This window comes from Mirounga leonina, unplaced genomic scaffold (assembly GCF_011800145.1).
Source record: "Mirounga leonina isolate KUSES-001 unplaced genomic scaffold, KU_Mleo_1.0 Mir_200, whole genome shotgun sequence".
NCBI classification, from domain to species: Eukaryota; Metazoa; Chordata; class Mammalia; order Carnivora; family Phocidae; genus Mirounga; species Mirounga leonina.
In genome coordinates this window covers 21,181,827-21,194,179 of record NW_023270503.1, presented here as the reverse complement: position 1 = coordinate 21,194,179, position 12,353 = coordinate 21,181,827, and the positions used below count along the sequence as shown (strand labels likewise).

At 41.3% G+C, this 12,353-nt stretch overlaps 1 protein-coding gene across 2 annotated transcripts in view; it reads left to right on the top strand.

The window, feature by feature from the left end:
* Positions 1-12,353, top strand: part of UTP18 (UTP18 small subunit processome component) — a 43,266-nt gene that overhangs the window by 14,773 nt on the left and 16,140 nt on the right. For both annotated transcript variants that reach the window (XM_035026818.1, XM_035026817.1), the window contains exons 8-10: positions 3,708-3,808; positions 4,047-4,137; positions 6,748-6,871. In XM_035026818.1, coding sequence (XP_034882709.1) covers positions 3,708-3,808; positions 4,047-4,137; positions 6,748-6,871 — 316 coding nt within the window. The remainder of the gene's footprint in view (positions 1-3,707; positions 3,809-4,046; positions 4,138-6,747; positions 6,872-12,353) is intronic.

Here is a 12,353-nt window from a genome sequence, read left to right as displayed (position 1 = left end):
CTGTCAGTGTTTCCCCTTTTCCTCTTTCCTCAGTGAGCATAGCTTGGCAGTAATGATAATGATAAAGTAAATGTATTTCTTTTTGTGGGGTTGGTTGTTGAACACTATTTTCAGTCTCAGTATAAAACACTATAAATAACTCAAAATTAATTAAGGACATTAGAATTAGAGGGAAGAATCGCTGACTGGCTAGAACATGTGAACTTATACATTTGCAAACTCTTTGTCTTAAGTGTAAGTTTGAAAAATGGAGAAGTACAGAATTGATGCATTCTGAAGAATTCTGAATTGATGGTTTGTTCCATTAACCCAATGGGGTTCATAACAGGGTCCACAGACTCTTAACATTCTCTGGTAGAATTTAGAGGCTTGTGAAGTCAGATGGGAAAAACATTACATTTTTATTTTCACTAACCTATAACTGAAGTTTAGCATTTCCTTCGGTTATAAAAGTTTTGAACAACCACTGTTTTGAGAAGAGGACCATACGCTTCCCCAGACTGACACACAAAAAGGTTGAGAACCCCAGATTACTAGTTGAGACTCCAGAAGCAGTTTCTGCTGCATCATTTAGAAAGACAGTTCTTCAGAGAGATACCTTGTTCTAGGTAAACAAGGAATTTGACCATTTGGGAATTAAATTAGTTGGTCAGGCAGCCATTTGGATTATAGGCGTTATGGTGTGGTAATATCTGAGCTTCAGCTTTCTCTTTCTATAAAGTCGAGGGTCCTAAATACTAAAAGAGATCATTTTTAATTTTTTGATTTTTTTTTTAGTTTTATTTTTCTAGTTTTAATTTTAATTCCACTTAGCATACAGTGTTCTGTTGGTTTCAGGTGTACAGTGGAGTGATTCAGCAATTCCATACATCACTCAGTGCTCATCATGACAAGTGCCCTCCTTCATTCCCATCACCTTGTTCAGCCTTCCCCCCCACCCCTCGACTCCCCTTCCCTCTGGTCACCATCAGTTTGTTCAAAAGAGATAATTTTTAAAAGCTCCTAACTTAGCACCTCGTGGCACTTAGTGGTAACTGCCGCCATCGTTAGGAGCAGCATATGATCTATCCCATCACAGCAAGTCCTTCCATCTTAGGGAATTTGGCACTCTTGTAATTAAATTGCCATTCTTTTTCTCACTTGTTCTTTAGTTGACCTAAAAATCTCATCCACAGAACTACACAAAGATTTATATCTGACATCTTTAAAGTATCTTCTTTCTCAAGGTCATATAAATTTTATCTGGTTCCTATTTTGGAAGGTTCAGCATCTGTAAAAAGCAGTTACAGCGTCAGTACTAGCATCTGCTACCACTTTTTGCGAGGTTAAAAGCAAAATGCTGTATACGTGTAACTGATATTCTGTATCTTTCTTATTTTTTCATTTAATTCCTAAATCAACTACCTGCTCTTATTTGCTGCAAGTCTGGTATTTCCTTCTGGAAGACACCCCTCTCTCCTGAATGCCCTCAGAACAACAGGCTCGCTCAGGCTACAAGCGTGAGGTCTTTAGGCCCCTGCGGCCGGAGAGCAGGTGCTGTGTAATGAGCCCTCCGGCACTTGGCCTCTGTTGCTGCCACACCGGGTCCGTGTCTGCACACTGTGAGGGGACTTGGTTCCCTGTTCTCTGACGATAACGTGGTGCAGTCCGAACCGTCCATGGCTGTGGGGTCCGCAGCTGTAGGCCTTTCAGTTCTCTCTTGCATTCCTTCTGTCCAGTTCTGTGTCAGTAGGATTAGGTCTGGGGGGTTTCCAGCTGCAGCCCCACACTGCTAGAACTAGCCTCCCTTCTCTGCTTCCTCATGTGATGGGATTTTCCTTATGCTTGGAGCTGTTTCTGTATACTGTAGTCAAGAGTGTAAGGTTTGCCCAGAATGGGGGATGAACCTACAGGAGTAGGTTCAGAGTGAAGGAATAAACCCCAGTAACTGGAAATATGTGTCTGGATTGATTTCCACCAAGAGACCTAGGGTATAGTCTCTGGGGGCAGCACTAGAGTGGGAGGGAGGCCCAGTTTGTAGGATTGTGAGCCATCTAGACAAAAACTTCCTAGGATGGAGGTGGTCTATGGGAGCCTTAGACAGCATTTTCCTGTAGGGGAATGAGGACTCCTCACTAGAGTTTTCTACATTTACTTATTCTGATGAATGTTTTAACTTAGCAACTTAAACATTTTTTGAAATAATTTTTTTTTTGACCAAGCTGTACATTCACATGGTGCAAAAATCCAATACGTACAAAGGGTAAAGAGGGAAAAGTCTACTCTGCTCCGTCTCCCTGGCCACCTGCTTCCCTTCCCTAGAGTTAGCCAGTGGTATGTATTCTATGTGCATCCTTTCTATTAGGCAGTTTTTTTTTTTTTTTTTTAAGATTTTATTTATTTATTTGACAGAGAGAGACAGCGAGAGCAGGAACACAAGCAGGGTGAGTGGGGGAGGGTGAAGCAGACTTCCTGCTGAGCAGGGAGCCAGATATGGGGCTTGATCCCAAGACCCTAGGATCATGACCTGAGCTAAAGGCAGACGCTTAACGACTGAACCACCCAGGTGCCCCTATTAGGCAGTTTTTTAAGTAGTAAGTTTGTTCACTACGCTGTCTTGATGGAAGGAGTTTTCTACATGGTCAATATGAGCCTTTTAGGCATGGAAAAGGAACATGTCCCTTTGTAAATAAGTAAATTGACTCTCTTGTTTATATTCTTAGCTCATGTGATTAGGTTACACGAGTCACATTTTGGGAAGCTAATCAACTCTTGAATACACTGACACTTTGTGGATTTCTTTTTTTTTTTTTTTTCCTTTTTGGATCCACAAAGTTAAGACTATAGACTCCTTCATCATGGGATGTCTAGTTGGTGGCCAGCAACTAGTTTCTTTCTTTCTTTCCTTTTTTTTTTTTTTAGATTTTTTATTTTTATTATTTATTTGACAGAGACACAGCGAGAGAGGGAACACAAGTAGGGGGAGTGGGAGAGGGAGAAGCAGGCTCCCCGCAGAGCAGGGAGCCCGATGTGGGACTCGATCCCAGGACCCTGGGATCATGACCTGAGCCGAAGGCAGTCGCTTAACCGACTGAGCCACCCAGGCGCCCTCCTTTTTTTTTTTTTTTTTAAAGATTTTATTTATTTATTTGTCAGCGAGAGAACGAGCACAAGCAGGGGGAGCGGCAGACAGAGGGAGAAGCAGGCTCCCCACTGAGCAAGGAGCCCGATGGTGGAACTTGATCCCAGGACTCTGGGATCATGACCTGAGCCAAAGGCAGACGCTTAACTGACTGAACCACCCAGGCGTCCCCAGCAACTAGTTTCTACATGTTTCTGTGTTTTAGCTGTTTCTGATGGCCGTGTATTTTCCTCCCGGTAATGAACTTTGTGACAAAGAAGTATAATTTATCCTTTTAGTTGATTACAGATGTCACCGTTTACGTTTGGAAAATTAGTTGATATGTTTACTCTTTGGAGAGCTGAGTCTCTGGCTGCAGTTCAAATGGTGAATGTTAACCAAGACAGAGAAGAAAAGGAAGCACTTGGTAATGACCTTATATTTGGGTCATACTCAGTGATGCATGGGGTCAGACTTAATTCAGAATCTGAGCCTATTTTTGGTTTAGTTTGAGGCACTTAGATATTTTAAAAGAAATTCTCAATTGTGTTGATAACGTTATTATTGAAAATTATATTAATCCTTATTGATTTGTCTCCTCTCTCAGGTTTGAAAGAGAAGATAGTGAGGAGCTTTGAAGTGTCTCCAGATGGGTCCTTCTTGCTGATAAATGGTGTTGCTGGATATCTTCATTTGCTGTCAATGAAGGTGAACCATTATTAGTGGTTGCTTGTTTTTTTAGGACAAGACGTTAGTGTAGGGATAGTCTTGAACCATAAACTCAAGGTGTCCTGAAATCCGCCTTGTAAGCAGAGGGGCACAGTGGGACCTGGGGAGAACTTGAGTATAGGGACAAAGTTGAGTAGAACTAGATTGTTTTTATTCCCAGTGTGATTCTTCTTGCACCTCCTAACAATTTGATAAGTAATATTTGTTATACTTTCAGACTAAAGAACTGATTGGTAGCATGAAAATTAATGGAAGGGTTGCAGCATCCACGTTCTCTTCAGATAGTAAGAAAGTATACGCCTCTTCAGGTAGGTTAATGACATGATCATCTAAAGCTTTTTAAAAGCTTTGGATGTGGGGGCACCTGGGTGGCTCAGTTGTTAAGTGTTCCCAGGATCCCCGGGGTCCTGGGATCGAGCCTCGCATTGGGCTCCCTGCTCAGCGGGAAGCCTGCTTCTCCCTCTCCCACTCCCCCTGCTTGTGTTCCCTCTCTCGCTGTGTCGGTCTCTGTCAAATAAATAAATAAAATCTTTAAAAAAAAAAAAAGCTTTGGATGTGTTTACATTTCAGATTTAACCAAAGACAATGTTTGATTTTAGACTTTTTTGTGTTAGAAAGTCATTTTTATTTTTAGGTTTTGTTATTGCCATTTTCCTTCTTATTTACTAACTAGTAATAGTTATTAACTATTTAGTAAATATTTATTATTTATTATTAATATTTATAAAAACTATAAATATTTACTAACTAGTAATACTTACCGTTTAACATTTACTAACTAGTAAGTAGTAACCATTTAACCATGTTACCATGTTTGGGGAAAATATGGGAAGAAAATGCTTATTTAAAAGGTGATTCATTCTCAGACTTTCTTTTGAAAACTACTTGGAATCATCACCCTTTTCTTTTAGCAGTACCTTTTCACTTGGATGATGTTTTAAATGTTCTTCATCATTGACTGAAAACAATTCAGGTTTCACCCTCTGACATTCGTGTGGTGTGGTTGACCAGCTATCACCGTTGACAGTCTCTAATCTGGCACTTTTCTGCTCTTCTGCCTTTCTGATTGTCCTGTGCCTTCTTGGGCTCTTAGTCCCTTTCCTATAGGATCTTTGGGCCATCATAATCTCAGTGTAGCTCATGATGCTTGGTATTGGGAGGCATCAGAGTGGTTCTGCCTGTGAGTACTATTCTCCAGTCTCTGTGGGGCTCTTCTTTAGCCGGATTTTTGCTATACCTCAGCTAGCAGCACTTGATAATACAGCATTAGGTTTTTTTTGTTTTGTTTTGAGGTCTAATTGACATATAACATTAGGTGTACAACATAATGATTCCATATTTGTATATATTACAAAATGATCACCACAATAAGTCTAGTTATCATCCATCACTACACATAGTTACAGTTTCTTGTGATGAGAACTTTTAAGATCTACTCTCTTAGCAACTTTCAAATGTGCACTACTGTATTACTAGCTGTGCTCACCATATTGTACATTGTCTCCATGACTTATTTTATAACTGGATTAAAAAATTGTATTATTTATTTATATATTTTAGAGAGTGCATGGATGGGGGGGGAGGGGCAGAGGGAGAGAGAAAGAGGGGAAGCAGACTCCCTGCTGAGCAGGGAGCCTGACATGGGGCTTGATCCCAGGACCCTGAGATCATGACCTGAGCCAAAACCAAGAGTCAGACACTTAACTGGTTCAGAGCGATGTTCCTAATGAAATGGCCTTTGGATCCTGGGAGGGTCAGAGTAGGAGAAAAGAGATGGAGGGTCAGAGATACTAAAATTTGGTATATGAATTGGATGCAGATGTAAAATATTTACAGATTTGGTTATTACTGTGGAGGTCTTATTTTCCATAACAAAGGTCCTAAAAGCATAGGAGAAGAAGAGCCGAAATCAATAGTCGGAGGCTCAACCGACTATGCCACCCAGGGCCCCTCACAGTTGGCATTTATTATAGTTTAAATGACTTGGTAATAGAAAAAGTTATATGTGTCTTCGGGGCACCTGAGTGGCTCAGTTGTTAAGCGTCTGCCTTCGGCTCAGGTCATGATCCCAGGGTTCTGGGCTCAAGCCCCGCATCGGGCTCCCTGCTCCATGGGAAGCCTGTTTCTCCCTCTCCCACTCCCCCTGCTTATGTTCGCTCTCTCTCAGTGTCTCTCTCTCTGTCAAATAAATAAATAAAATCTTAAAAAAAAAAGTTATATGTGTCTTAAATTATAACTCCCTTGTGGTCTGGATCCCTTCATTCTCTACTTCCTCCATCATGACCATCATCATCAATTTGGTATGTAAATATCCTGGCCTCACATATAGGTGCTCTAGTGCCTGTTGATGGAGGTTGGAACCTACTATGATGGATATTTTGTTTTTTGTTTTTTCAAATTTTTACTCCAATTCATCTGAGCGAAATGTAGAAGTTTCTTCTGAAAGCTCAACTCAAGCCAAGAGTTTGTGTTTCCACTCTAAACTTAAAGATACTGTTTGTTAACTACTCATGAGGATGCAGTTTTCTATACGTGGGAATGTATACCAGAAATATTTTTAGGCCAGTTTTCTAGACCTAGGACATTTATAGTGAGTTTTTGTTTGTAGTCCCTTCTAGTATTAAAGAGAGGCTAAAGGGTGCCTGGGTGACTCAGTTGGTTAAGTGACTGTCTTCGGCTCATGTCATGATCCTGGAGTCCTAGGATCGAGTCCCACATCGGGCTTCCTGGTCAGCAGGGAGTCTGCTTCTCCCTCTGACCCTCCCCCCCTCTCATGCTCTCTCTCATTCTCTCTCTCAAATAAATAAAATCTTTAAAAATAAAAAATGAAAAAAATAGAGAGGCTAAGAATGGTCAGTTCACTTGGCTTTCACATTTAAAACAAAATTAACCAACCCTTTTTTGGCTCTTCCTTTCAGGCGATGGGGAAGTTTATGTTTGGGATGTGAACTCTAGAAAGTGCCTTAACAGATTCGTTGATGAAGGCAGTTTATATGGATTAAGTATTGCCACATCTAGGAATGGACAGTATGTGGCTTGTGGGTAAGTAAAGAGGGGTTCTTGTAACCTTAATCATGTGCTAATGAGAAAATACTGAAGAATCAAATATACTAGGGGCACCTGGGTGGCTTAGTCGGTTAAGCGTCCGACTCTTGATTTTGGCTCAGGTCATGATCTCAGGGTCATGAGATCAAGTCCCACATCGGGCTCTGTGCTAGGCGTGGAGCCCGCTTAAGATTCTCTCTCTTCTCTTGCCATTTGCAACGACGTGGATGGAACTGGAGGGTATTATGTTGAGTGAAATAAGTCAAACAGAGAAAGACATGTATCATATGATCTCACTGATATAAGGAATTCTTAATTGTAGGAAACAAACTGAGGGTTGCTGGAGTGGGGGGTGGGGTGGGAGGGATGGGGTGACTGGGTGATAGACACTGGGGAGGGTATGTGCTCTGGTAAGCGCTATGAATTGTGCAAGACTGTTGAATCTCAGATCTGTACCTCTGAAACAAATAATGCAATATATGTTAAGGAAAAAAAAAGAAGAAGAAGATAGCAGGAGGGGAAGAATGAAGGGGGGGAAATCGGAGGGGTAGACGAACCATGAGAGACGATGGACTCTGAAAAACAAACAGGGTTCTAGAGGGGAGGGGGGTGGGAGGATGGGTTAGCCTGGTGGTGGGTATTGAGGAGGACACATTCTGCATGGAGCACTGGGTGTTATGCACAAACAATGAATCATGGAACACTTCATCTAAAACTAATGATGTAATGTATGGGGATTAACATAAGAATAAAAAAAAAAGATTCTCTCTCTCCTTCTACGTCTGCTCTTCTTGCTCGTGCTCCCTCGCTTTCTTTCTAAAATACACAAATAAATAAAATTTAAAAAAAAAAGAATTGAATATACTAGATAGTGCTTAAGTTATTCTGTTTATAAACTGTTCAGTAATAGAGAATCAATACATCCAGGTCTTTTGCGTTTTATTATCTTAATGCAATGTTTAATAATGTTAATGGTGGCTTATGAGTGCTTTGACAAATACTGGACTGCTTTATATCACTATTTTTTCTTATAGTCGAAATATTCATTTGATCACATCAAGTTTTCTTATTGCTGTTTTGGCTTCTTGCCATTGACAGGGAAACAGAATAAGTTAAACCTTGGGTTTAAGTTTTAAAGATATTTAAGCAGTTTTTTCTTTGTTTGGCTAGTGGTATAAATCAAACATAGGTTCCTTAGAAATACTGCTTTTTTTTTTTTTTAAGATTTTATTTATTTATTCATGAGAGACAGAGAGAGAGAGAGAGAGAAGCAGAGGGAGAAGCAGGCTCCCAAGGAGCAGGGAGCCCGATGCGGGACTCGATCCCAGGACGCTGGGATCATGACCTGAGCCGAAGGCAGACGCTTAACCGTCTGAGCCACCCAGGCGCCTGAAATACTGCTTGTTAATATTGTAGAAACTTTGTGAAAATATTATTTAGAACATGTCATTGTGTTATCACTGGAAAGAAATGGTTATTACACTGGGGAAAAGATGGCTGTATTCTCCTACTTGATTCTAAAGATGCATGGGTCAAGGAAGCATTGGAAACTTACCTGGATTTCTGAATTATCTTACCTACCAAACCACTCGTCAGCACCTGTAACTTCAGAGCTTCCAACAGTGGATTTTTTATGACTTTCTTAGACTAGCCACAACTTCAGTCAAATCTCCCTGGGTGAGAGGTGAAGTGGGTCTTGCCATCTGGAAGCACAGCATATTCCCCACTCTTTCTTCACTCCCTCCTTCAAGGTTAAAATTGGGGCAAGTCCTTGTAAACATCCCACCACCATTTGAAAATTGGTCACCTGCTACCTTGGGGCATGGACGGAGAGGAAAGTAGGGTCAGGCTGTGGAGCTTGGAGACCAGGTCAAAATAAAGGCCTTGACAAAGGCCCCTCCATGTCCTGTGTTCTCCCTGGTCACCACACGTACTACAGACCTGTAGGGAGGGATGTCTCAGCGTGAGCCCAGCATTTGCGCAGTGTGTGCACTATGGCAGCCGTCCATGGTTAGCAGAGCTTCTGGGAGTAAAGCTCCTTTAAAATGAGGACTGGTTTGAAACTAATGTTAAGTAATTTTAAGCAAAATTGCCCCAAAATGGCCTTCACTTAAATTTGTGAAGTTAGTCTTTTTCTGATCCTTTCCTCTCTTTTTTGAATCACTTTTATTATTTTATTCATTGGGCCCTTTGAAGGACCCAAACAGGAAAGAATCTAATACTAGTTTAAACTCATTTGATTTTAATTGTCCTCAGTGTAATGGAATTCGGATTCGGATGTGCTTGGTCAAAGACCATTATTAGGTTTTTATTGTTATACCTGTAGAGAAAGGCCTTAACCTTGTTAGAGGAATTTTTGAGGTTATCAGGGAGGTGGGGAAGAGTTACTGGTGGTGGGGAAGAGTTACTGGTGGTGGAGAGCTGAACTGCACTGGCCGGCTCCCTTCCTCTCCCCTTCTTCACCTTTCTTCCAGCTCTCCCCGCTCCTCCTCCCGCTGCCCTCACTGCCCTCCTAGTACTGCTGTGAGAGCCCCCTCTCTCTCAGCCTCTGCTGTTAGGAATTGACGCCTTTGATCGAAAAACTCATCTGTTTTGTATCTGTTAATTCTTCTCATTCAGTGTCCTGACATAGGGTGGATGCTTTGCAGTTTTGCTCTGATAGGGCAGTAGGGAAACTATGTTGTGAATAGAGAGCTCTATTTGTTTGCATTGTTGTTTTAAGATTTTTATTTATTTGAGAGAGAGCATGAGCAGGGGGAGAGGCAGAGGGAGAAGCAGACTCCTCACTCAGCCGGGAGACTGATGGCAGGGCTCGATCCCAGGACCCTGGGATCATGACCTGAGCCGAAGGCAGACACCTAATTGACTGAGCCACCCAGGCACTCTATGTTACTGTTTTTTTATGGCATTTGTTAATGTAAGGATTGCTATATATGTCTAGAAAGCTTTCATATTAATTCCTGCAACATCAGTGTTAGAATGTACTTGGGAAATCTCTGGACTACCCTTCATTCTGTAGACAGGGACTGATGCTCAGGAGTGTCCTGTAAGAGACCACTGAAATCACTGACGAAGTAGGGTCTGGAACCCTGCGGTCTCACTTTTTCAGGTGCAGTTCTCTCTCACTCCACTGGGTGGAATCTGTAGTTAGGTCGTACCTTTGCTGCATCTTGTGTCAGTACGGTAGGGTGTCTTGTTTTGTGACTTCCTAGCTGGTCTAAAAGTCAGTCAGTTAAAAAAGAAAGAGACGTGTGAAGGTCCACTAGGTACAAAGCACTGTATATTGAAGAATGGAAAAGAGTTGAGGCATGGCATATTCTCTCTTGTGTGTCACAGCCCTTTGTGAATGCAGAGGCCCTTAGGACCTCAGAAGGTAGCTCGCCAAATTCAGATGACCTCATAAGGTAACTTGGAGAATCTCCTCTATTTTGTTTTATTGTTTTATTTTCTCTGCTTACAGTGGGCAAGTTGGGAATATCTCATTCTGCAGCATGGCCCAGATCACCAGCCTTAGGCTCCTGCCTTTACTAGGGGTGCAAGCTGCAAACCACCTTGGGGCCTTTGCATTTTGAGAATTTTAGGTCAATGCCATAGAAATACCTATTTTTGTATTTGCAAATCAAAGTTCTATCAGGTGATTAGAGATTTGTTGACTCTAGTCTGCATCAGCATCTTATAAATACACAAGTTAAAGTTGCCTTTTTTGGGCACCTGGGTGGCCCCGCATCAAGCTCCCTGCTCTGTGGGGAGTCTGCTTCTCTTTCTCCCTCTGCCCCTCCCCCCACTCGTGTGTACTTTCTCTTTCGCTCTCAAAATCTTTAAAAAAAAATAAAATAAAATTACCTTTTTATTTTGGTTCCCAGCTAAGTAGTTTCAAACTTTGAATAATAATTATAATAAACAGATTTAGCAGCAAATTTTTCCCCAGCATTTACCATGTGCCAAGGACTGTCGTTTTTTTTATATTACTATATATGTACATATGTTTGTGTATATTGACTATATATGTCTGTGGCTGTGTATATATATTTTTCATATATAAAGTATTCTCATTTCCTACTTCACAATATAGGTACTATTATCTCCACTTCACAGGTTGGGGACTGAGGCACTGTGGGTTAAGTAACTTGGTTAAGGTTGCAGAGAGAGTAAGGGAGAGCCAGCAGTTACAGCCCAAATAGTCTGGCGGCAAAGCCCGAGCTCTTAACCCCTCTACCGCCTGTTTTGAAGGTACACCTCCCTGCGTTTGTGTTTTTAAATATGTAAAGGTACAGTTTACTAGGAGTTTTGTAAATTAAGAAACTTACAAGAAGCAAAGAAAATTTATAGTCCAGTTTGTCTTGAGTATGAATCCTTTTGTGCCATGTATATAATCCCTTTGGAAAATCTGCTTCAACAATTCTGTTTCAGCTTTTACATAGCTTTATCTTTATCTCTTTAAATCTCTAAATGTACCTTGGATTGCTATTTCTTCTACTTAAGTTTGGGTTTTAAGCCCTTAGCTTAAGACTTTGCTTCAGGATTTCTGTGATTTCAGTCACCTCTCTGGGTTTGGAAAATATGGGAGCTAGTCTTCTGGAACTTAAAGTTGATAAACAAGTGTCTCTTTCATCTTTGTGCTGTAGGATATTTTTAGTATTCGTTTATTTTCATCTTTATTGTCCTGTGTCTGTTCCCTCCTTTGTTTGTATCTGGATGGCGTCTTAGTCTAATCCCGCATGGCTATCACAGTAGCCACTAGCCACATGTGGCAAGTTAAATTTAAATCGCTTAAAATAAAAATCTGTTCCTTAGTGACGCTCGCCACATTTTAAGTGTTGAGTAGCCGCATGTATCTAGTGGCTCCTGTAGTGGACAGTGCAGATACAGAGCATTTCCATCATCACAGGACGGTGTGTTGAATTGCGCTGGTTCAGTCCAGCCACTTTATTGATAAGGAAGCTGAGGTCTAAGAGTTGGGTAATTTGTTTTGTTTATTGGTTGTTACTCATTAAACTGATTATTGGCAGAGCTGGGTCTGGAACTCAGGCTGTCTGGTTCCCAGTTCCGTGTTCTTTCCACACTGCCGTCCCCCAGATATTTTGATTTTTATATTCAGAAAATACTGGATAATTCAGGGCTATAGAAAAATATGAAATTCATTAGTATTTAGGGCCTGGAGTTAATAGTCCTTTAATTTTAACACTCTCATTGGACATACGAAATGGGTTTCATTTTAGTTCATCTTGAGAATCTTTAGGACATGTATGTTTTTACAGTGCCAGAAAAACCTGTTTTATTCAATGATATGTTTCTGCCTTGGTTTTCTCATTTATAAAAACATTGACCGTGGGCGCCTGGGTGGCTCGGTTGGTTAAGCGACTGCCTTCGGCTCAGGTCATGATCCTGGAGTCCCGGGATCGAGTCCCACATCGGGCTCCCTGCTCAGCAGGGAGTCTGCTTCTCCCTCTGACCCTCCTCCCTTTCATGCTGTCTCTCA